The sequence below is a fragment of the Mus pahari genome, chromosome 1 (assembly GCF_900095145.1).
Source record: "Mus pahari chromosome 1, PAHARI_EIJ_v1.1, whole genome shotgun sequence".
Lineage (NCBI taxonomy): Eukaryota > Metazoa > Chordata > Mammalia > Rodentia > Muridae > Mus > Mus pahari.
The window spans coordinates 167460188-167486324 of NC_034590.1; the positions used below are offsets into that span (position 1 = coordinate 167460188).

The window sequence follows — 26137 nt, forward strand, 5'->3', positions numbered from 1 at the left end:
AAGTCACGGTGAGAAGAGACGCTGCATGCTCCATCAGTCTCCCAGACTAGCATTCAGCACCAGGAACAGCTGCTGAGCCACACAGGATCCACAAACACAGTTCCGCCTTGAGAGCTCAGTCACATACGGGCAAGCAGGGAAACACTGGGGCGTGACATCATCTGATAATAAACAGACTAATCCCAGCAGGCACTCCTAACCAAACTCAATGTACCATGCACCCGAGAGGCCATGCTTCTCTGAGACACGGGGATCTAGTCACAAAGCTCATCCCTCAGGAGATGCAGATGCTCAACCCACAAAGCATGCTGATGCAGTGACTCACATCACTGGTGAATTTTGAGATCTTGCTCACATTCCTGAACTGGGGTGTCTCACAGTAGTTGATACTGTGACCTTTACTATTCTCCAGGCCCTTCTTGTACTCCACCTTGGAAGGCCAAACACCGGGTGCTTAACAGGACCACCCCTGAAGCCATTCTCCAAAACATCCCCAAGGTTTGATTGGGATTTTTTTTTAACAAAACTTTTAACTCAAGACTTAAAGTAGGGCAGAGAATACTGGAAGCATATGCTGCTTTCCTTTATAAAAATAAATAACAAAGCAAGTTATTTCACCCTGAAAATGACAAATACACAGTCCTTCTCAATGACAGGTACTCTAGTGCTTCATACAGATCAAGAACTGTAAAACAGGGGTTAGGGTCTAACTCAGGACAGAGTCTCCCCATATGAGGCTCTGTGTTTTCCCTACAGCTTCAATTAATAACAATAATAATGGTGGCAAAAAAAAAAACCCTTAGAAATGGCATGGGTACTCTTGGGGTAAAATATCTTGGCTGTTTATGTGACATCTAGACTTCTAGCCATGCCCCGTTTCTCCTGGGAGCCCGCTACATAGACAAGTCCACCTAAGAAACTCCTCCCACTGTAGACTCACGTGCGTGTCTCTCTGTGAACACGTCAAGAAATCTTAACAGAAACACTTTACAAAGCAATATCATAAAGGAGCCCACTCCAAGGCAGGCCATCTTTAATTCAAGATGAGCTGGTATTTGAGTTCTCTGGGTGCCTGGGAGCGGGATGTGAGGCTGTTATCATGTAATTGCAGAAAACAGCTAATGGTGAGTACCATTAGGAGAGACAGAGCTGGCTCATCTCACTGGGTAATCATAAGGGCAAAATGAAATAGAAAGCACCCTTGGGATGGCTCATCAGAGGAAATACAATGCAAATTGTTTTAGTCCTTGATCAAACAGCACAGGAGAGCTGTGCCTTTTTAAGGTATGCAAGGCTCACTTTAATGCTGACAATATGATATATAGTTAAAAGTGTAACACCATGTATGCGTCTGAGCCTTAACTCTGGAGCTACATCCTTATTTTAAAGTGGGGGCTGGAAAGATGTCTTGGGGTTAAGAGGCCACTGCTCTTGCAGAGGGCCTGGGTTCAGTTCCCAGCACCCACAAGGAGGATCTCCAGTTCCAGGGCATCCGATGCTTCTTCTGATCTCTGGGCAGGCACATGGTGCAAAAGCATACACTCAGGCACACGCACATCCACATAAAATATATTAAAGGGCTTAGCATTTCAATTGTGTGTGTGTGGAGGGCAGAGGTCAGTATTAAATGCATGTTTTATTACTCTCTAACTTACTTTTTTGAGGCATGGTTTCTTGCTGACCCTGGAACTTACTGCTTCAGCCACACTGGTTGGAGAGCAAATTCCCAGGACATAGCTGCCTCTGCTCTCCCCACTCCACCACCACCCCCCTGCCCACAGTGCCGAACTTGTAAGTTTGTGCCATCATTTCTGGCTTTTAACTGGGTGCTAGGGATGCGAACTCAGGTCCTCGTGTTTGTGTAGGAAGCACTTTACCCACTGAGCCATCTCCCCAGACCCTATAAATGTGTCTTGATACTCATATGTCTGGTCAGTTATGTATAGTCACAGAAAAAGGCAGTATACACTTCCTGGGTGGTTGAACTGTCCCTGAACTCCACCTACCCAATGGACTCTGGTTCTACTTCTGTCCCTGCATTCAGTAAATCAGGTCGGACTCTTTCCTTTTCTAGGCCTATGAAAAAGGAATGGCCCAATGATTGCAAAGGTCTACCAGAGCTAACAAAATGATTATATATGTGTGTATATATATATATATATATATATATATATATCACATGTTATATATTACTATTCATTATATATTGATACAGTCACTATTATATATTATATAGCTCACAAGATAGATCAAATGTTTCAGGCTTTCCCCTCCACACAGTCTCAGTGTCAAGTGCTTGAATTTGCTGTGTGAGCCTAATGACCCAAGGTCAGTATGTAAGCAGAGACAATATGCTGGGTCCCAAACACAACTTTTTATTTAAAAAAAAAAAGGCCCTGAGCTGGATTTGGGCCATGAGCTAGATCTGACAGTGAGGCCACAGTGTGCTGACATCTGCTCTAGAGTACAGGAATCATCTAGAACGTCTATCAGTGCAGAGCCTGAGCTCTCACCACTGAACTTTCTCCTTCAAAGTGTCCAGGTCTCTTGATGGGGCTCGGGAAAGTATGATTCTGAGCATTTAAAGGGTCATCATCGATCAGCTCGGTTTGAGTTTAGGGCCTGACCATCAGAAGTAACAGAATGTTCTAAGGTATTTACATCTCAGCGTTAGCATCACAGAGAACATGTCCAGGAACATTTTTCATAGCCACAAATTCTTCCCCTTTGTCAGAGACGCCACTCAAAGATCTTCAAGTACTGAACAGCAGTGCAAATGGCAGGAGCCACTGTGAAGGGACACTGGGGCTCCTGGGAGCTCCAGGACATATGTCCTTGCCAACCAGCCCTGTTTCAGAAAGGCTTAAGCATGGGTGGTTTAAACAACGTGCACCCTCCAGCAGCTAGGCCAGGCTGGAAGGAAAGGGGAACTCAGGTAATAGATACAGCTTCTCTGAAGTGACTCCAGTGATAAGGGAAATATGGCATTTAAGACAGTCTAGACTTTGATTCCACACTAATGTAACAATAAGGGATGTCTCAGAGGTTAAGAGTGCTTGCAGCTCTTCCAGAGGACCATTTTGTTTGGTTCCCAAGTTGATCAGCGCATCATTGCCTATAACTTTAGCTTTAAGGGGATATGGCACCCTCTTCTGGAGTCTGAGAGCACCTGCACTCACATGCACACACACACATGTGAACACACACACACACACACACACACAGGTTTAAAGATAAAAACAAATCTCTAAAAGTTGCATCCTCTAGTGCTCTTTCTAACAACTATAAATCTGTTGACTAGGACTTTTGAATATTTAGTAAGAAAGTTATAAGCCAACAGGGAAAGATTTCATTTATCTGGTTCTATATTTGGTGCATTATTTGGAAGCTGGCAACATGAGGACCGTCTGCATGGTTCCATTTTATTTATTTGTTTTGAGCCAGGATGTCATGTAGCACAGGCTGGCCTCTGACTCACTATATAGCCTAGAGTGGCCTTGAACTCCTGATCTTCCTGCCCTACCTGTCAAGTTATTTATGCATGTATGCGTGTCTGTATGTATGTGTATGTATGTATATGTATGTGTGTGTGTATATGTGTGTGTGATATATATAGGTTATAGATAGGTGCCACAACCAGCTGCATTATTTTTAAACAAAGCCACTGCATTCACTGTCTGAGAGAAAAGGGGGACAGTACAGAAGTATAGCTCTCCCCAGTACTCACCTCACTCACAAGCTTGCTCACACTCTGAGCTCGCTTAAGAACCAAGTTGTCCTGGGCTGCAAGGGAGTGAAAATGTGCTGCACCTTTCATCTTATGGAAGTCCTGCCGGTATTTTATCTGAAAGAAACACACAAGGGGAATCTGGAGTTGTGGTTGCCACGTTAAGATTAACTCAGTAGGACTCTCCAAAGGAAGGAAAGTTCCTATGGGCTTTTTAAACTCTCCTATTAAATCTAGAAACTACTTGATTCTTTTTGTGCTAAAGCTTTCCCTGGCTCTGTCCACGCACCTCTCGTTCTTTGCACTCCAACACTGCCTGGAGAAAGGAGATAAGTTCTACAGGCTACCGTGGCTAAAAGAATAAAATCCAAACACAATCTGCCCTAAATTTCAACACCATTTCTGCAGTGTCTCAGAGGAAGGAGTAACGCCTTGCATTTCCCATCTCAGGGCAAAGGTGGCACTGTTCCAGGTACCCAGGTACTCACTGAACAGTGGCAAAAAGAATGAATGCTAGGGACCAGTCCAAGCTGGCATGTTAAGAACTGTGGTGAACACCACACTCTACCAAGTTTAATTATAGCTCGTCTCTCGAGGACCGACTGCCAGCTGCCTAACATTCTTTAAATAAACTTATCACTCGCTGGGTCACACCCAATTTGATAATACATGACTTCTTCAGTGAGCTTTCCCTTCAGTCTCACACTGGCATTTTGGTAAAGGCTCCCTCATCCCCGCTGACCTGCTTGCACCAGCATTTGTACATTTTGAAAATGACCTAAGTGAGCAGATCACTTTGTCCAACTGCATTTCCATGCAAACAGATAACACAATCAAAGTCCATGAACAGATCAATAAGACGCTCTGAGTTTGGACCAGAGGCTGGCCTAGCAGTCTGCTTTTGCTTGGCTCTAGGAGATGTGTGCCTGTGCTTGGCGTTCAGCAAGTGTGGCTGTCACCATCCCATAGTCCACACCTCAGTGGCTCTGCCAGCACTTACGTCACTAACAAGTTCATTGGCCTTCTTGGCATTCTGATACGCTGGGGTGATCATGGCCGGGAAGCTGCCCTTTCCCCTGGGTTCATCACACTCTTCTGAGTAAACCTGGTGAGCCAATCAGAAACTCTGATCAGTAATGTGTCCCTCCTGGCACAGGTGGGGTCAGCAGTGAGAGCCCCAGAGTCTGATCTCAGAAAAGCTCATCCACGCTGACTGCCAGAGATGTACATGTGGTAAATAAAATACTAGAGCTTGGAGCCTGGACCACTATATCATAAATACATGTATACATACATACATACATATACTATATCATAATACATTATTTTATACATACATGCATACACTGTATCATACATACATACTCTATATCATACATATACTATATCACATACATATGCATACAAAGATGCATACACTATAACATACATGCAGGCACACATAGATGCATACACTATCATACATACATGCATGCATACATACATTATCTATATCATACATACGTACACCATACCACATATACATGCATACAAAGATGCATACACTATATCATACATGCATGCATGCATACATACATACATGCATACATACACCTGCCTCTTTATCTGCACTCTGGCCTGTGCAGGAGACAGTCTCAGAACCCCAGGATCACAGCACTCTGCCTGGGACCTCCTCTGAGTCGAGAACCTACCTTCAAGAGACCCATGGGAGACTCTAACGAACACATTTCCTTAAGTAAAATACTTGGATCGAATCTAAGTAGCCAGGCCCCTTTTTACAACCAAAATGAAAATTGGTAAGTTTGAGCCCTCTGTTTTTGCTTGGATGCCAGAATGTTTGGATCAAATGTAAGTGGGAGGAGAAGGGGGAGAAAAAAGGTAAGCTCAGAGAAGGGAAAAGATCTTGTTGTTGCTTGGTTTGGGTTTTCTGCTCTCTAGTTTTGGTAACTTCATTTTAAAGTGTGTGTGTGTATGTGTGTCTTTTGTAAGGTACTAACTTCTATTGGGGAATTGCTTGGTTGTGAATAACAAATTTGCATAGTGTAGATTTTTCATAGGTATAGTCATTAGCAAGAATGAGCTGTGTGGTATTTGAGGCACTACAGATATGTATTGTTTACCCACCTGCCTGCCTCTAACTCCATCCTACCCATACCCTGACAAGTCTTGCTAAATCAAAACAGCAAAACACCACAGTAGACTGAGCGCCCTCCACAGCGCTGACGGCGCCATCCAGCACCCACCTTGATCCCCGAGTGTGTCATCATCAAGACTGGGCATTGCTGCCGTCAGCATGTGCGCTAATGACCAGGACCTACTAGAACACTACCAAATTACATGCCAGCGACGGGCCAACTTAGCGTCCAGGCTTCCTTTGGGCCCTCTCCCCAAATGAAAATTGATTAAGCTCTCCTTCCTGCTTGGCTGAGAGAATGTTCTGGGTCAAACATAATTAGTGAAAAAGGTTTGGGGGGCAGAGGGGGAGAAGGTTCTCAGATTCTTTGATAATGGGCTTTGTGGTTTTTCAAGTTGGGTGAACACAAATGAAATTAAGCCTATGATATAACTAGGAGTAGGAAGATGGTGAAAATACAGACTAGATATTTTTTGCCAAATATCAAAGCAAGAGTTTTCTGCTCTGTTTTATGTTTGTTAAGACAGATCTCACTGTGTAGCCCAGACTAGATTGGGATTCACTATGTTTTCCTGCTCAAAATCATGGCAGCCCTTCTTGCCTCGGCCTCCTGTTGTAGGATTACAGATGTAAGACACCACACTTAGCTCCTGCTAGGTGTTTTGTTTGTGTGTGTGCTGAAAAAAAAGAAACAGCTTCATAGACATTTTTCTGCATCTTCCAAACTATGGGATAAGTAAGTGTACATCGCACTGAGTTTAATACAATAAGATGCCTGCAGTTTGCTTGTGATTTGATTAAACTGCCTTTTAAATTCAAAATAAAGCATTTCTTGCTCAGGCAGACACTTTTGCAAAGGGTTCAAACCTATATTCACATGCATTCCAAGAGTCAGGTGGGCATATGCCCACCTGTGGTGACTTGGTTTTCTTAAAGAGGAAGAATCGATTCTTTGTGGTTTGCTATGTAGTTCATGCATGCTGCCAAATAGTTAAGAAAAATTATTAACCATTTAACCTCATTGAATGTATCATTAACACACACACTTACACACACACTTATACACATACACATCACACATATTCTCACACACACAACCACACACTTACACACATACTCACACACATGTACCTACACATACTTACACACATATATACATACACTCACACATGCAAACACACTTATACACACACATACAGTCTCACACTCACTCACACATATACACACTCACATTCTCACACACTTCCAATATTTTTACCTGTGACTGTAAAAGAATAGTGCTTCCTTTTTGTCATGATGACTTTCTGATAGCACAGGAGTGTGAGAATAAGTCACACTGAGTGTGTTATCTTGACCTTTCTACTCTATGACCTGATATAGTCCCAATGAAAAATGGACCGGGGCACAAGGCTTGTGAATACACCACTTCATCTAGCAACCGAGGTGAAATATTTACATCCTAAGAAAGTAATCCCCGTCACTTAGAGAAATACTCAATATCGTTCAAGATATGCATCTTCAGGGTGTGTGTGTGTGTGTGTGTGTGCGCGCCCGTGTGCATGTGTGTTCTGAATGTGCACATGTATGTGTACATGTGCAAGGGTGCAGAGGCCAGAGGAGGACTTCTAGCATCCTGCTCTGTCATGCTCTACCTTACTCCCTTGAGACAGGGTCTTTCATTGAAATTGGAGCTAAGCTGGCAGGCATTAAAACCCAGCAATTCCCACCACTCCACCCTGCACTGGTTACAGCTGTGCATGCAATTTACAGCGTTTCTTCCTTCCCTCCCTTTCTCCCTCCCTCCCTCCCTCCCTCCCTCCCTCCCTCTCTCTCTCTCTCTCTCTCCCTCCAGCCCTCCCTTTTTTTAAAAAAAAAAAAACATGGATGGTGGAAATGTGAACTGAAATCTTCCTACTGACCCCCCAACCACTCTCACCCACTAAGCTATCTGCTCAGACCCTCAAGGCATACGTTTGCGTCCTGTCAATACTCACGCAGTGGTGACCTAACTCAACCAATCAGATTCCTAGTAACAGTTTTCCAATGAACAGATGGAAATGTCCTCTTATTGGCCAAACCACCACACTAGCATAGGTTTTCTTTCTTTTTTAAGGACTTGTGATCTGTCGCCTAAGCAGATGAGCTGAGCTCTGTATAGAGCTGAGCTCTGTATACTGCCTGAACCAAGTCCAAACTCTGATCACGTGTCCATCACTGTCACAGCTGTAGGGAACAAACAGCTGGCCTTGGAGAAGACCAGCTCCCAGAAGTGTCATGTACCTGGCCACATCGGTCTACAGAGTCCTTTGTCATCCCGCCCTCAGCTCCAACAGGACTAGCCACTCCCTTCATTTCTCTATGATATTGTTGATGGTACCTCACCTGTTAGAAGTAACAAAAAAACTCAATGAGTACCAATATAAGAACCACAAAAGTAAAAAACACAAACAAACAAACAATGCTTTGTGGCATCTTCAGTCTCTGCTTAGGTCTAAGGAGAATGCCGCAGACAGAAGTAGCACTGTCATGGGGAAAATGACAACTATGAAGAAAAGGTACTTCTTGCCTCTTAGGAACATATAAAAACAGACAGGAAGTTGGACCTCCCAAACCAGGTTAACTTCCTGCTTCCTCCTCAACAAGACAACACGACCAAGGTACTTACATCGCTCGCCAGCTCAGAGGCCCGTTTGGCTATCTGATAAGCTGGTGTGATCATAGCAGGAAAACTGCCTTTCCCTCTCTGCTGCCCACCGTCTTCCGTGTACCTCACCTGGAAAATTAAAAAGAGAAAAACTGAATGGCCTATTGCGGTTGTACTAGGGGATCTGAGCGGGAGTCCTCTCAGAGCTCCGGAAGTCCCTCTGCCTATTTCCTTGGATGGTTCTTAATGTATGGAACAGTTTACAGCTTGGTGGGCCTCACACATCTTAGCTTCCTGTTCATTCCCAATACTCAGCATGATGCCTGGCTCCTGAAGACACACAGTGTGGGGTTTGGCACGTCCTTGTGTTGCATCTGGTATGGGCCAGGGGTGGGGCTGGAGCTGAATTGCTGATGTCACGTTTGGGAGAGGAAGTGGGCATGTCAGACACAGATCTCAGCCAGGGCAGGTGGAGACCACATCTGAGCACAGAGCTGGGGTTGTGAAGCTGGGGCTGTGAAGCTGGGGTTGTGCTCCAACCTTCCATTCAGACCCACACTTGGTTCGTGGACTTAGCACAATGTGGAACTTGTGGGCTGAGAAAAGGGACGTGGTGGGCCCCTTCAGAAGTCAGTATCAGGTCTGCAGTGGCTGAAGGGGTTTCTCTCACCAGCATCTGATATGCCTGGCTTGGTTCAAATATAATGGAATGGCTTCTGTCTAAAGAGTTTTTGCAAGTCCTGTGAGGGCTGACTTTTGGCATGTGACCTCAGGAACATCTTCCTGGTACCTGGGCAGGACCAGGATTCTCCCTCCATTCTTCCTCCCCCCCCCCCAGATAACAACAAGGAGGGGGTCTTAAGGATCATTGTGCATTTGACTGAATTGTCTGTATGTGCGAGTATGTGCGGTACACATGTATGTTCACATGAAGTACACACAGTGTAGGCTCATTTGCATATGTGTGAGCTTACATAGAGAAGCCTGAGGTTGACATTTGGCATCTTCCTTCCACCTTATGTATGGAGGCAGGGATGATGTTCTCTACAAGCCAGCTTGTCCCAGCATCTGTCTCTGCCTTCCAAGCTCTGGGATGCAGGCAAAGCAGCATCCTTGTCTGGTTTTTGTAAGGGGTGTGGGGAGTCTAAAGTCTTGTCCTGGTGCTTGTGTGTCAGTGTCCACTGACCCATCTCCCTGGCCCTCCCGCATCGTTTCTTACGTCATTTTGAAGCTGTCCCCCAGCCTTGGCCCGGAGCAGCTCGGGCGTGTCCGCCACCGGAGTGAACGTGGAGACCCGCTCATCGTGGCCTCTCTTGTATTGCACCTGATAAGGAGAAACTGAGTCAAAGTGGCGCCACGCCTACCTCAAGCCTCTGTGAGGGCCCTGCCCTACTGCTCTCTAGAAGCTACATCTTCAGACATTAAAATAGCCCTGTTCCAAGCCTGTACCCACAGATATTATCTTTGATGATGTACCAACTTACAGAGTACCAGGCACTTCTAAAATGTCACCAAATAGCAACTCCTGTGACCCCTTCAACAGGCATATCCAGTGGGAATATTATTTACCATTTGACAAGAGCTACACAGAGAATGTTTGAGAGAGTCAGGATTCAAATCCTAAGTTTCTGTGTCTAAAATCCGAGCCCTTAACCCACAAGCTGCACCAATTTCAGGTAAGCCCACATCTACTCTAAGAAAAACCAGCAACCTTCAGACACATTTACTTCAGCCATTGGGTAAGTTACAGGTCTCTGTATCCTGCCTTTTCCACACCTCATAAAAGTGGCCCAATCAAGGCACAGAGGGCACAGCATTAGGAAAGTGTGGCTTTCCCCACAACCCTACAAGATTTTTTTTTCATATTGTTTTCCTGAATCACAGAGCTGGCTGTATTCATGTCAAACGTTAGCATCGTCAAGGGAACATGTGAGCTCGGGAACTCTCACCTGGCTGGCCAGCTGGTTGGCTGCCTTGGCCCTTTGGTAGGCAGGGGTGATCATGGCTGGGAAGCTCCCCTTGCCCTGCTGTTGTTCACTGTCTTCTGTGTACCCCTGCTGGTCAGAACCACAGTAGCATGAGAACAGACAGGAGCTCATAAAGTTGCCACCAAACTAGAGATGCTGGACTCATTGCATTCGTGGGAAACATAGATTTCTGGGGTAAGTTAGAACATGGCACTTGATCAACACCATCTAGACTGAGAACCTTCAATTTTTATATCATATTATGGGGAGCCTGCTACAATTCCCTCGGGTGCCCTTGAATCTTAACACAGACATTAATCCAGGAGGCTGGAGCTTGCCTCCGGGGAAAGTTCTACAGCCTAGGAAGGGACATGTCTTATTTTTCCTCCTTACCTTCTGAGTGACTCTGAAGGTTAACTTTTCTAATGAGGAATAAGACCTCGTGTTTCTATCGCTTTCTGTTTTCTAAAGGGGGAAAATATTGCAAAAACTAACTGTAGCTAGGCAGTGGTGGCACACGCTTTTAATCCCAGCACTCTGGAGGCAGAAGCAGGAGGAGCTCTGAGTTCGAGGCCAGCCTGGTCTACAGAGTGAGTTCTAAGAGAGCCTCACATAGAGAAACCCTGTCATGAAGAAAAAAAGAAAAGGAAAGGAAAGAAAAGAAAAAGAGAAAAAACAAAAACAAAAACAAAACCGAACAGTAATTTCCAAAGTAGGTTTTTCAAAGAAGAGCTGTGCACAGCAGGAGCGGGGATACCATCTGCAGTTAAGGATTTCTGCAGTCCTCTCTATTCCTACCCTGTCCAAGCATTCCCTTATAGTCCTGGAGGTGAAGAGTCTAGTGTAGACCATCAGGACTGGGTCCTTCTGAAGCAACAAAAGGAGATTTTCCTCCTCCTCCTCCTCCTCCTCCTCTTCCTCTTCCTCCTCCTCCTCCCCCTCCTCTTCTTCCTCCTCCTCCTTCTTCTTCCCCCTCTCCCCCTCACTCTCCAGTCCTGCCACACCCACCCTAGCCCAGCCCTGTCCCACTGCCCCCCACCTCTCTCCTTGCCTCCTCCCTCTCCTGTTCCACTACGCCCAACCAAGCCTGATCCTGTCCCACTGCCCACCCATTTCTCCCTGCCCCCTGCCCCTGCCTACTGGCTAGAAAGAACCTTGTGGGTCCACCATAAGAATCCAGGTTCTTCCCATTGAAAGACTTCATCACATCTAGTCAGTGTCTTTGATGGGTGAGGAAACTGAGCATTGGGTTCCACAGATTGGGACCCCATAGGAATCTCGTGGGGCAGCAGTGTTAAAACTTGACTACGACCTTCCTGGCTCATGTGCTGAGTACTTGTTCCCTAGCTTAGCGTGGGGCGCTATTTTGAGGTTCGAGCCTTTGGAGATGGGGTATAAAGCTGCCAGAAGTAGCTGACAGGGGATCAGCCTTTGAAAGATCCATCTACTCCAGGATCTAACCTGATTTCTCTGTGTGAACAAGTCACTTTGATGACCGATAGACCCTCTGCAACCATGTGCCAAAATAAACCTTCCCCCTTTGCCTCTGTCAGGGTTTTTGGTTGGTTGGTTGGTTGGTTGGTTGGTTGGTTGGTTGGTTGGTTGGCCATCCTGACAAGACCAATAAGGGGGCACGGTGTTCTGTCTACCTCCATCTTAAAAATAAAGGATTATTTAAAGGACTTGTTGTAAGCGGTTCATAAGGCCCTTACCTCACCGAGAGACTGTCGAGCTTCAACCATCCTTACAATCTCAGGGTCCGGCAGAGCTCCTGGACACCAAGTGTTCCCTTCTGCATACCCTGGCCAGTAGTCTCTCTGTAAAGGAAACAGGAGCATGCACTTAGACACACTCCCTACATGCTTGACTGTTTACCCCATGCACCCATAGTCCACCCCACACCCCCACAGCCCACCCTAAACTCCCTCCAGAGCTTACCCACAGTCCCCCAGCTCACCCCTCACCTCTACAGTCTACCCCACACCTCCACAGTCCATCCCACACTCCCCCAAGTCCACACCCCATTCCCAGGAGGACTCCCTCACTGTCAACATAAGCTGTTCTCTAAAAGCAAGTAGCCCCTGCACTCAGGGTCTCAGCCAACCAAAGTGCTCATGCTTTTCAGACTAGCAAATGGCCTCACATCTTGAATAGTTGAATTCCCTGAGTCCTTGTCATGGAAACCTTCCAAATGCAATTAAACACTTCTTTGCTCATCGGTGTGCTAAGACTGAGTGAGGAGAAATCCCCATAGACAGTAAGTCTTAAGTCAGCTCTATCTGGAAATATTTCAAAACCTATCACTTGTTTTGTATCAGAAGATTGCCAAGGGAAAAAGCCAAGGGAAAAATTGGTTTTTCTTTTAAAACATTTTATGTAAGACTTCAGGAATAAAACTAACAAGAAGAATAAATAATGGTTAGAAAATATTTGTGTGCTTATATGTACTTTAAGGAAATTTAAAGATATGTACTTATTTCTCATTGTCTGTTCTCCAGAAACACCCTCCTTATGTAAAAGAGGCTGAGGAAAAGAGTGTCTGTTGCAATGTGCAGACAACCTGCCCATCACTAAGAAAACACCTACATCTGCTCTCTCAGGGATGCATCCTGAACACATCCACAACAGCTGAAAAGGGAGGCTAATGTGGAAATGCACTCAAGTTCTGTAGAATGAAAGGCAAGCTGGAAAATAATGCAGATTGGTGAAAAAAACAAAGACTATAATTAATATATAATAATATGATATATATAATATATAAGATGATTAAGATATAATATATAGGTATATAATGAGATGTTTAATATATAATCATCAATAAAAATATTAATAACTGATGATACTATTCTAATATCTTTGCATTTATCTATTCTTTAGTCTTTGCAATAGCACTGTGGATTAACAAGTTTTTTTTAAAGTTTACTTTGTGTGTAACAAAATTGTCTTCTGATTTGATTTGAGAGTGAACTTATGCTACACATGGGGCTGGTACTGTGACCCTGGTCGACGGGCCAGGGCCAGAGAGTGTTTGATAGGCAGTAGGGTCCCCCTACTACTGCTGTGCTAAATGGGAATGTTGTGAACCTGCCTCTCAATACTAATGTTTATATCTGCAAATTAGTGATGCTCTTGACACTCATCCCAGTCACAGGTGTTAAGGCACAGACTCATAACTCGCCAAAGTTCCAAGAAAGAAGACAGTGGATTCCTAGCCCTAAATGCATCTATATCCTCACCCTCAACCCCAAGGCTCAAAAAAAAAGATATCACAGGAAAAGGGGAGAAAGAACGCAGAAGCTGAAGGGTGAGAAGATGGGCCACCACGAAAGACGAGGCTTGGACCTTGCATTTAGGACTGCCTGCAGTGTTGTCATCTGGATTGATCCCAGCAATGTTATATTATGGATTGGGAGGGACCCATGAGGTCACAACCTTCCTTGGAGGACTGCTGGTCATAATGGTTGTTGGATGAGAAAATGTCATTTTAAACTTCAGTAGTGTGGCTACTGATGAGTGGTCCACATTCCAGTAAATAACTCATGTTAATAATCTCAATTAAACTCTGTCTGTCAGTCAATCAGTCAGCCAGTTTGTCTGTCTGTCTCTGTCTTCGTCTCTCTGTCTCTCTCTGTCTCTGTCTCTCTCATACACACATCATGAGGGTGACTTGAAACAGGAAGGACTTCTTGAGTGAGATAATATAGACATAGTAATGACTAAAATTCATCATATATATGCATACAAATAATAATTTAAGAAACAAAAATTAAATTAAGAATAAAAGGGCAGTTAAGTAGCTCAGCCCAGGTCCTTTAGTAAGTGAGTAGGCATGACCAAACATAAATACTCAATGCTAGAGATGGATAGAATATCGAGAGACAGGAAGATGGTGGAGAGAGACAGACAGGTGACAGTTACAGACAGAGGGCTGTCAGGCAGACATTAGTACACAGAAAAGTCAAGAAAGATACATGCACAATTATTAGTAATGTGGGCACTCGAACGGAGTCAACTGGCATCAGAGGTGGTAGTTAAAGGGGTAGCTCTTTGATCTTTAGTCTTTCACACTGAGAAAGTTTTAAATACTGTATATGCAATCAGAAATAAATAGGCTAAGAACATTTTAAAGAACTGAGTCATCAGTAGACAGGCCATGAGAAGAATAAGTCAGGGACATCCAAGAAACTATGTGACCAATGTGGCACGCTAGACAGGGGATGAGAATTACAAAGAGGGAAGACATTCTTGGAGATCCTCCTAGAGCCAGGTGGGAATGACTGCATCAGTGGGGATGGAGACAATGGAGACTGAGGTCAGGTGAAGTGTCACAGAAAAAAGAGCAACATAGGCCACAAAAGTGGGGGGGGGGGATGTCACTGTTCTTTATGACAGAAACTCTGTGATTGGAGGAGAGCAGGCAAAAAACCTGTGATTGGAGGAGAACAGACAGAAACTCTGTGATTGGAGGAGAGCAGATAGAAACTCTGTGATTGGAGGAGAGCAGGCAAAAAAAAAACCTGTGATTGGAGGAGAACAGACAGAAGCTCTGTGATTGGAGGAGAGCAGGCAAAAACAAAAACAAAAACCTGTGATTGGAGGAGAGCAGGCACCAGAGCTGCGCAAAAGCAGGTACTGTTGGGTGCTCTTAGGAAGGATTGATGCACTCTCCTAAAGGCAGCTGGAGCCACGCACTGCACTAAAGAAAGAGTAGCTGGCTTTCTCTAGAAGTGGTGATGCTATTGGTCTTCATTTGTACAGTCCACATTTTCTCTCCCTCCACACACTCACCTCATTCATCAGCCGGCTAGCTGCCCCTGCTCCAGCTTTGGACTTCATGTCCCAATGGAGAACAGATTTAAACGGCTCGCCATCTTTGCTGTCGATCTGTGTACAATGAAAGCATTTTCAGTAACATCTCCACCGGAGAAGAGACAAAAAATAAGCGATGCGTAGGTAAATTGGGGCAGTTCTTCCGAGTCTAGGCAGTGAGGTGTTAGTGGTACTACAAAGCTCGTTACTTTATCAATGCTTCCTCAACAAGTTATCAGTCCCACTGTGGTTTCGTTTGTGCCACCAGCTGGATGACATGCTGAACTCCTACTGTGTGCAAAGCTCTATTGAGTGGTGCAATTTAAAAGGCTAGAATTATTCCAGCAATGTGGCTCAGCCAGTAAAGGCATGACACCACGCCTGACGACCTGAGTTCAATCCCCAGCACTGAGTCCACAAATAGTGTTCTAACCTACACACACACACACACACACACACACACACACACACAGCACAATTGTACATACACACATACATACATACCCACATGTGAATAAATATGTAATTTTTAAAGATAAGGTAAATTCTAGAAATGCAATATTGGGTTCCCTTCTACTCTTAGCAGATAGGAAGTTCTAGCTTAATGTACATTTACATATTTTTTCAGAGTGACATTTGTGAAGTAGAAAACCATGGATCTGTGACAAATCCCCACTCAAAGTCTTTATCAAAATTCTTGTCACCTTTGAAATTTCCCTTTGAAAATTATAGCATGTGCACAATGCATTTATCTCTTTTTGAATTGGCCATATCTCTCAGAGAGGTGGAAGGGTAGTATTGAAAATCTCATTCATCACAAATCCTAGGAATGTTCAGAGTTGAGACCTAGAAAGAACATGATTGGCTCTTTCAATTTTCCTGATGTTTTTCATCAGGAAGAGAAAGAAGAAGAAAGAAGAGAAAGGTGTTCCAATAATCAACTGTTTATGTACACATGATATACAACTGTACGTGTGCACACACATGTATATCCATGAACAAAAATACATGCTGCAATATATCAATGTACAAACATATACACAGAAATACACACTCACTTCACACAGACACACCCATCCATGCACACACACACACACACACACATGTATTGCAAACATACAATACACATGAATGTATACATATATACAGCAGTGCACACATCATATGTCTGTATGTATATGCATGACTATTCACACTTGCTATATGCACTCTGCCCATATGCAAACATATGAACATTGTCACATAGTCATAGATGCAAACAATTAGACACACTCAGGCCTCCTGGGAAACTGGCATTCCTTCCTAGAGTCTAAAAGAGCATGAGAGATTACGCTAACATCCTGCCAAACTAGCTCTGTCATACACAGAATGAAATGAGCTCACTGCCTCCCAAGGAAAGGTAAACACTGTGTGCCTTATAGAACTGTTAGGTATCCCTGCCAGCTAAGGCTAGGAGAGGCTGGGCAATGGCAGACAGGGTAGATCTGTTTGTACAGAGTATGATATACCCCAACGGCATTCTTAGAGCAAATACTTCTCCCTATACACATCTGCGGAAACATCTGGATATATGAAGTTTCGATTTTCCCGGCTTTTGCAGTTTTCTACCTTCTGGGTATACACACAGTGGGCCAATAATATGGACTCCGCAGCCAGACGGGTCTGGATTTGTACACAGTGATCTGGATGGAGTTGTACAGGTTGTATAATGTCTTTGAGTCTCGGCTTCCTCTCCAGCAGAATGGGATAAGAATAGTATCTGCTCCCTTGGACTATAATGTGTATTGACTGAAGTAAGCAATTTCCAGTCAGAGCACTTGCGAAATAAAAGCATAATGCAGAGAGCTTAGGGAGGTAGTTCAGATAATAGCAGCTGTAGAGTCACATGCAAGGACAGAAGCACTGAGACACTTTTTTAAGTACTGTCCTATGAATACCAGAGTCCATGCAAATGGGGGCAACACCAGGAAAGGGCTCTGGGGTGAAGAGAGATTACTAGAGAGCCCTCCACCTGCTGGGTAATTCCTAATTTTAGAAATCAGCCTAAATTCCATCCCACAGAGCAGTTACTCTTGGGCCTGCTGACAAAGCGCCACTGACTCATCGTGTTAATGGACACAGCGGTTCCATCAACAGCTGAGTGGGTGACAGAAGCTCACAGTCGGATTTACCTCATCATCCTCCCAAAGCAAACTTCATTTCTCAAAGTATATCTGAGCCACCCTCCCTAAAGGGAGATCGTGAGATTGTACATAACTGTAAGCCACTACTCAGTTCAAGGAGTGCGAACTGGAGGGTTTTAATACTCTATCCCAAAATACTACAGAGGGAGGAAAAGAAACTCTTTTTCCTCTTTGTCATATTTTTCAACTATGTAAATTTTGTTTTATATGTTAACGGCCCAATGTATGCAAGGCCTATCGTATAAAGCGGTGACGTGGTCTGGCTGGCCAGACATATGTCAGAATCGAGGCCCTGCATTGGCCTCTAAGGCTGAGGTAGGACAAAGGGCAGCACTAGTCTTTTAGGAGCACTTTCCCTGTGTCTGAGGAGGGAGTGAATTGGTTTGTATACAGACAGAAACACTTAAAAACCAACAGGGGTCAGAGTCCACGGATTTTCTTTAAAGGCTATTTCAAAATACAAAGCTAAGCAACTTACCCCTCCCATGGCCGCCACAGACTTCTTCAAGGTTAGATTTAAGGGTGCGTGGTAGACACTAGTGAACGTGTTGTTCTTAGGGTTGTGGCTGTAAAATTAACACAGATCAAAATTAGGGAAGTGCTTTATCCAAAGGGACGGGGGATTCTTTTTAAAACCCTGGTCTCTTTTTAAGATGGATGATCACAGTTTTCAAGGATTCAGCGCCTTGATTTCCCAATGAATCACCCTCAAAAACTCAAATCATGTAAACTGAACACATATGAGAGTGAGGTACATTTCACTGAGGACAGTCACTCGAGAAGTTTCCAACAGAGTAGATGAATCTGGACATTATGTAGGAGAAATAGCTCCGTCTATGCATATTTTTGGCGGATCCATTGTTCTGCAAAGTTCCTCATCTGACACACAGAGGTTCCAGAGGTGGACTTGGTCTCTTACTAACTAGAAATTTGACATCTATTGACCACAGCTGAAAACCCCACTTTGGGCTCTTCTGTGACTAGACATGAGTGAGCACTTCGGGAGAGGCGCTACTCGGAGTCCAGCCTGGAGCTTGGGAACTGGTCCATCAGATGGCTACTTGTTGAAAACGAATAGTCATGCAGTGGCGAGCAGGGCACCAGACACTTACGCGTGACAGTACGGCCTTTTCTGGTGACTCACGAAGTTATTAACAGAAAGCATCATCTTGCAGACTTCACAGTGAAAACATGCTTTGTGCCATGTCTGAAAGTCACAGAAAAGATCTGTCCATTAGCTGTCCTCTCCAGGCCTGGAGCTCACAGACTTTATGGTAAAAAGTTGGGAATTGTGGATAATATGAAGATAAAATGAGTTCCTGAACTCACACGTGAATATAATATGTTAAAATGAAACTATTTTTTTCTTGAAACAGCACAGAAGACATAGAAATGAACAGGACCTACATAAGGTAGAAAAAAAACCTATCTTTTCCTTATCATTCAATATACCTCTATACATGAAAAGTCCCAAGTTTGTCAATCTTCCCAAAGACCATAGAACGAGTCCACTGACCTGGTCTATGCAGCTGATCTTCTCAGCAGGGTAAACCCCATAGCCACACCTAGAGCAGGCCTGCACATTCATCTTGGAGTGTGGGAGACAGGGAGAAGCAACAGGCAAAATCCACTAGAACCTCCAGTTGAGTCTGTAAAGCCCACGACTATGAAACTCCCCGGGACGCCTGGAGCCTTCGGAATCCAACTTCCACTTTCCTACGCTGAGCTGACTTTCTGCTTTGGAGTCCGCAGCTGGTTGGTTTTTAAAGCTGCCACTTACTCAAGTGACAGTTTTGGCAACTCCGTCAGCACGCATGTGTCTGAGACAAGGTAGAGGTATTTCAAGCTGACGTGCTTCTCAAAATAGAAAAGTTAACTCACGACAGCTTCATGTTTATGTGTGTGGATAACCAACTCTTGGGGTGGGGGGGGAGAGGGGGGACGGTCAGATGCTTGGGCTCCGTGAACACTGGCTGTGATCATACTCCAGAAAAGGAGCTGGAAGAGTGGCCATACCCCTGTGTAGACATCAAATTAGAAAAGCTGACTGTTATGCCTCTGACTAAGGCAGACAGGCAGGTCCCCCAAACAATGGGTGAATGAAGAAAAGAAAAGAAAAAAGAGAGAGAGAGAGAGAGAGAGAGAGAGAGAGAGAGAGAGAGAGAGAGAGACTGCTCCTAGGTGTGGTGGAGGAGAAAGTTTACTGCAGATAAAAGAGAGGCAGGGCCAGAGGAGACATGGCCAGACTGAACTGGGCCGTGTGTGCAGGTAGGGAAAGATAGAGAGGGGACTTGGTGCGGCAGCCAAGAGGCCAAAGGTACAAAAAGGGCAGGTAACCAAACTGCCAGGATTGTATAGGGAGAGCCTCTGAGGAAGGGCAGTCCAGCCTGGAGGGCTCAGGGTAGGGGATAAGGTATACCAGCCTTACCCTACAGCAGCTAGGGACCAAGGGAAGCTGGGAGAACCTGGTGGCCAGGTCCACTTGGATATGTTAAATAGGCACCTCAGCTGTTGGCCCAGGTTTGAGATCTAACACTGGGAATAAATAAGAATTGATTCACACTCCCGGAAGGGTAAAAACCAAATCTGAGTGGTATCGACTTTGTAGGAACAAAACTAAAAACTTATGATACTCATTTGTGTTTAACGTTTACTGGAATTGAAAAATATGTAAGAATAAATAAGAATGCTTGGTGTTTGGTCTTCTATATCTTGTCCTAGAAGATTCTAAAAAGGCTTATCCCCTTGCCTCAGAGATCCTAACAGAGATAGTTTAATGACAAAAATCTCCTCTCTGCTTTGGGTACGTGCCCACATCTCTGTTTACAGGCAACCTGTGACCTTCTGAGACACCCTCTACAAAATGACACCTCACTTGTCCACACAAGGACCCGACCGCTTTGTGCGTCTACCTCCTCCTCATTAGTCTTACAACAGTGATTACCACCTGGAAGTATTAAATATGAATAAATCTACCGTTCAGAATCATGTCACCTCCACCAAAGTATAACACCGTGGTCCAGATTGCAACTTTCACGTTCCAGGATCTAGAAGAAGGCCTGTCCTTGGTGCTCATTAGAGCTAGTAAGCTACTGTAAGAAATGTCATGCTTACACCAAAATGCCCACAGAGGCTAGATATGAAGTCCTAGGCAATGCTAAGACCTCAGACAGATGTGTCCATGTCCCACTCATAGCATGCAACACGCCGCAGCCAACTGATCTCAAGAGGGAACAGTCTCAGTATTGCCAAATATTCTCATTTTTCCACAGAAGCCAGAGATCTGGATTTACACATGAAATTTCCTTTTTTAAAAAATGTCAAAGGTCTCGAAAAACCAAAAAAAAAAAAAAAATGTCAATGGAACACTGGGAGTGAAAACTATTAAACAGGGCGGTTGGCACTTTTCTATAAGAATATCAGTTTTCGACCTTGAGCCTTGCTTCCTGGAGATAAGGCTGGGTGTGGGGAGGTCAGCCAGGGAGGAGGAAGCTGCAAAGCAAGAAGCAGAGACTGAGGATGGGCTGGGGCAAGGTCTCACTAAGCGGAGACTGGGGTGGGGCCAGAGGCTGCCCTCTCTGTGCTGGGAGGGGACTCAAAGCAGGAACTCCAGGTTCAGCTGTTTCCCACATAGCAACCACCCTCCGGGTAGCAGGATTGTCCCCAGCCTGAGCAATGGGAACAGACATGGGGTGCTTCACTGTGCACCAGAGTTCTCAAACCTGACTTGGGAGTTAGCTGGGAGCCCCCAAACCATGAGAAGGAATCACTTTCACTTACCAGGAAAAACTAAAAGCATTTGTACCCTGGCAAAAACCAGCTGCGCCCTACGGCTGCTCCAGGTTCTCCATCCACTTACCAAAACAAGGATCATTGAAAGGAAAGATATTTAGTTTGATTTGTACCAGAGCTTCTGTTTCCTGAGATATTGAAAGTTGGGGGGTGACAGCACAGAGAACGAGGATTGGGGCAATCTAAGGGTGTAGAAGTAAATGCCTATTGCAGGACAGACAGACGTCCCTTAGCTGACAGGTGCTATGTTTTAAGCATGCCCTCCAAAGTTTATGTCCTGGAAATTCTATCTCCAGTGTAACAATACTGGGAGACGGGGCCTGAGTAGCAATCAGTGGATCCATGTCACCAAGGAGACATGGAGGTGTCCCCTTCTTCCCCACTCCTTTTTGTTCTCATCCCATCTGCCAAGACACAGCACAGCAGGAAGTCCTTCCCAGGGTCATACTCTCAGCCAGCCTGCTCTCCAGAGGTCTGAGCCAAATGCTGTTCATCCTGAGCTGCTGAACCTTGGGTGTTATTATAGCTGTAAGAACAGGGTAAGACAAGAGGGTGAGCACTCGACCCAAACCATGGCTCTCTACTTTTCTTTCTTGGTCCAAGCTCTGGTCCCTTGGCCAGGATTATATCAGGGCCACCAAGTCAGGGAGCACAGGGGTTCCTCTGACCTCAGAGAGTGATTCCAACAATATGGGCCTTAGACTCTGTTCTCCAGAAAACAGAAGCTAAAGCAAAGGCCTGTGTTGAAGAAGGCATTTGAGAGAGTACTTTAAGGAATCAGAGTGAGGAGGCAGGAAACAGGAGGAGATAGTGCTGTGAGGTTGGTCCTCAAGGTAACCAACATTTGTATCTAAAATGCTGGGGACCAGAAATATTCAGGTTTCAGCTTATATTTTAGTTTGGAATATTTACATATATTATGAGATATCTTTGGTGAAGAAGTCATATATAAGTATGAAAATCATATTTCATATATACCCTAATACACAGCCAGATAATAATTTTATGCATATCTTTAATAATTGTATTTAAATGAAGCAAAGTTTCCTGGTATGGAATCTTCCACTGGTAGCTTCATGGTGGTGCTCACAAAGTTTTGGATTTCAGGGACACTTAACCCCATAAAGTGCATTAGCCTGGTGCTCTCCATCTTTCAAGGTGGGGGAGGATCACCTGTGTTAATTAGCTTTTCATTGCTGTGAGGAGTTTCTGAGAGGAGGAAAGATTTACATCGGCCTGGAGTATCAGAGAATTCCTTCCACGGCTGGAAGACTCCACTGCTTTGGACCCCAGAGGGGGTGGAAATGGGTCAACGAGTGCATGGTGGGGAGAGCAGCTCGCCTCACTACAACCAGCAAGTGTCAGAAGTCAGAGGAAAGGACCAGAAAACATCCTCTGTCTTAGTGGCTTTGACACTATGACCAAAGCGAGTTTAAAAATAAAGCATTTAATTGGGCTCTTACAGCTCCAGAGGGTTAGAGTCCACGACAGAGACAGAGACAGAGAGACAGAGACAGAGAGACACAGAGATTATGCTAACTGGGAAAGGGGGCTTTTGAGATCTCAAAGCCGGCCCCCAGAGACACATCTCCTCCGACAAGGTCACACACCTTAATCCTTCCCAAACAGTTCTACTAACTGTCCACTAAGTATTGAATATATAAGTCTATTGGGGCCATTACTATCGAAACCACCACACCCTTCAAAGGCGTGGTCTCGTGACCCTGGTCCTCCAACCAGACCCCACCTTCCACATTCCTGCTACTTCTCCGTCTATTTGAATTGAGACTCTATTAATGTACTAAATCATTCATGAGTTCAAAGCTGTTACGAACTAATCATCTCTCGAGTGCCTCCATGGGCACACACAAGAGTGCACTTCATTCATTTCCTATGAACTCTCTCAATCCAATCAAACCGACAATTAAAATTCTCTGTCACTCTGTGTGAATGACTGCCAGAGGAAGGAAAGAGAAGAAATTGACCATCAGCCCTTGTTGGTGAGAGCTCATGAATATTAACAGTGTGACAGAAACCCAGAGCACCTTAGCTCCCAATACCAACAGGCAAGTACCATACAGCAGAGGGCCATGGTCACTGATACTTATCCATATAAAGATGGCCGGTGTCCAGAGAGCCAAGGCTGGGCTGGCACCAGAAGGCACAGTTCCTCCCACACCTGCAAATGCTCAAGTGAGGCCGAGGGAGTCTAAAGTGGCAACTGAGAGCGGTCAAAAAGCAGAGTCTAGCCCTTCCATCTGAGAATGAGAAACTGCAGCTAGATCAGGACAGATAACACAGTTTTGTGGACCCTTGGTGGTAATGCGTGTAGCAACACCATCCCCCTGGCTTTGGTCAATGAACAATCTTCACCAGCGTTGCTGTATATTACCAACGATATTCGTGATGTGGTGAGGGATTTCCTTTGAACTTAAGCACACCGCTCTTTATTCATCTCTTAAACCCCTGCCTGTTGACAGTGGGTCCCTTAGAGGTTCAGCCAGTCAGTCAAGATCTCCTTTTCCAGCTCTTTTTGGAACTGCACAAGTGACCTTGTTTTGTAGTGTCAGGACTGCTACTGAACACCTTTAGTCAGGTGAGCATGGGGCTGCTCACCCTGCCCATGGGGCTTATATCTGCCTTGTTTCAGGCCTCCCTTGAGTTGGAACTTAAAGCAGGATCTTGGGTGCCAGGGGTTGGGGGATGGATACGTACGAGTTGGCAGAAGTGAAGGTTTGATTAGAGCAGGGTAGTGTGAGCTGTGCCCATTACTGCTGTGGATGCTGAGGCTAAGTGCTGCTGAGAACTCTCTGAGGAACAGCATAGAATACACCTCAGAAATGCCTCACAGCGGCACATATCCACTCAACTCTGACCTGCCCTTAACTCCTCTATACCTTCAGAGTGAACCAGACTAGGAGCTAAGTAAACTTCCGGGGTGGATGCTGAGCGTGTGCGGCTAACACTGGGCACTGAGTTAAAGTTGGAAAGTGGATGTGAGCTTGGCCAAGAGTTTCCCCGAGACTCACCACGAGCTTCCCTGTGCTGGAGCTGATGGTGTCCATCTGTCTGTCCATCTGTCTGTCCCTCTGTTCCAGAGACAATGTTGACAGAACATTCACAAACCGGGGCCTTGTCTGGGACTTTTAAACCTTCCCAAGTCAGACCTTCAGCAGCTATGGATGGAGCACACTTGCTGTGCTTCAGTTAGCTAATGCTGTCATACAAGGTTCCCCCCCCCAGACCCCCAGGGTGGGGGGAGCATAACCAACAGAAATTCACTTCCTCACAACTGTAGGTGCTGCACATCACAACGAAGGTATCGATGGGGCTAATTTTTCCTGGGGTGTCTCCATCTAAAGTGGCAACTGAGAGCGGTCACCTACTCCATGCACTCACATGGGCCCTCGTCCGCACCTCTTACCAGGGCAAAGGCTGGGCTGGATTTTAGCCATGGTGGCCTTAGTTTACGGCTTCAAAGACCCCCAGCTTGAAGAGACAGTTTGGTGGTTAAGAATTCGTATTGCTCCTGCAGAGGACCTGAGTTTGGTTCCCAGCATCTACACCGACAGTTCAAACCTCCTATAACACCAGCTCCAGGGAGAATCTGTCAGACTCTTCTGGACTCCAGGGGAGCCTGTACATGTGTGCATGCAAGCACATGTATGTGGGTGCACATGCACACGCACACACACACACACACACACACACACACACTCTATTAGAAAGTAAATATCATTTTTTAGAAAGACACCACCTCCAGATGCTGATGATTCTGAGGTTCGGAGGTTCGCACTTCAGCATCCGTGCAACGGCTGTGCAACACAAAGCACACTGTAGCAGACACAATGTTGAGATGTAATGGAATGTCACAACACACTGGGGCTCACAGAGCTGAAGGAAGGGGCTCGTCCCAGTTTATTTCCTGTTGCTGTGATAAAACACAGACCAAACCAAATCAACACGGGGGAGCTCAGAGCTTACTAGGCTCACACTTCCAGGTCACAGCCCATCGCAGAGGAAAGGCAGGACAGGAATCCAAGCAGAAACCTGGGGGCAGGAACTGAAGCAGATGCCACGGAGGATGGCTGCTTACTGACTTCCTTCCTGCGTCTGTTCAGCCTGCTCTTTACGACAATTACCCCATCTGCCTGGGGGTGGACCACCCTTGGTGAGTTAGGTCCTCTATGCCCACAGATCAAGATGATCTATGGTTAGAATTCTAACAACTTCAGCAGTCCCTTAGCTGGAGTCCTTAGTTGACAATACCGAACAGCTATCACAGAGACAAAGAAAAGTCTCAAGTCTCCTCTGCTCTCCTTAGGGCTGAAGTCCAGACCTGACCTGGATGGAGAGGGTGTGGCTGAGGCTCAGTAGAGATTCAATAGAACTTGCTAGAAGTTCCTTCTCTACATCTCCACAGCAGCTGGTACTGTAAGTACCAGACAGATCAGGTCTTGGGGAGAGGTCTCTGCTGGGAGAGCACTTCAAGAGGCTGCCAAGGGAAGTTACTGAGAGCTAAGAGCTTTATACCACCAGCTGGGCTATGGGATCCTGCTTCTGAGTGTCCATTGCTTCTGCAGGATACACAGAGAGTACAAGCAAAACTTCCCATTATAGAGAGTCTCTTTCGCTCCCTGCACATAATCCATGGTCCTAACAGTGGCATAGGGAAACGACTTAAAGGGCCCGCGTGAAATTTCATACAGCAGTCAGAATACATCTGGAGTTGAGAGGCAACATGAACTCCTTCTGTAGGAAAAGAAAGGATTCTGCCTGGGCCCTGCTCCCTTGCTCCTCAACCAGCAGAAGGTTGTCGGCATCTCAGCAGGGGTCTGAGTTTGGGTCTGGGTCTGTGGGTACAGACAATGGCACTTCTGC

General features: G+C 45.3%; 1 protein-coding gene across 1 annotated transcript in view; it reads right to left on the minus strand.

Annotated features, from left to right (window-relative positions):
* The window catches only part of Nrap (nebulin related anchoring protein), a 73670-nt gene extending 54441 nt beyond the window's left edge, over positions 1–19229 (minus strand). The window contains exons 1-12 of the mRNA XM_021218276.2: positions 18981–19229; positions 18577–18671; positions 17943–18030; positions 15261–15356; positions 12185–12289; positions 10455–10559; positions 9725–9829; positions 8527–8634; positions 8142–8243; positions 4728–4832; positions 3728–3844; positions 326–430 (exon numbers count right to left, since the gene is read on the minus strand). Of these exons, the coding sequence (XP_021073935.1) occupies positions 326–430; positions 3728–3844; positions 4728–4832; positions 8142–8243; positions 8527–8634; positions 9725–9829; positions 10455–10559; positions 12185–12289; positions 15261–15356; positions 17943–18030; positions 18577–18671; positions 18981–19052 (1203 nt within the window). The 5' untranslated portion in view covers positions 19053–19229. The remainder of the gene's footprint in view (positions 1–325; positions 431–3727; positions 3845–4727; positions 4833–8141; positions 8244–8526; positions 8635–9724; positions 9830–10454; positions 10560–12184; positions 12290–15260; positions 15357–17942; positions 18031–18576; positions 18672–18980) is intronic.
* Positions 19230–26137: the final 6908 nt, after the last annotated feature.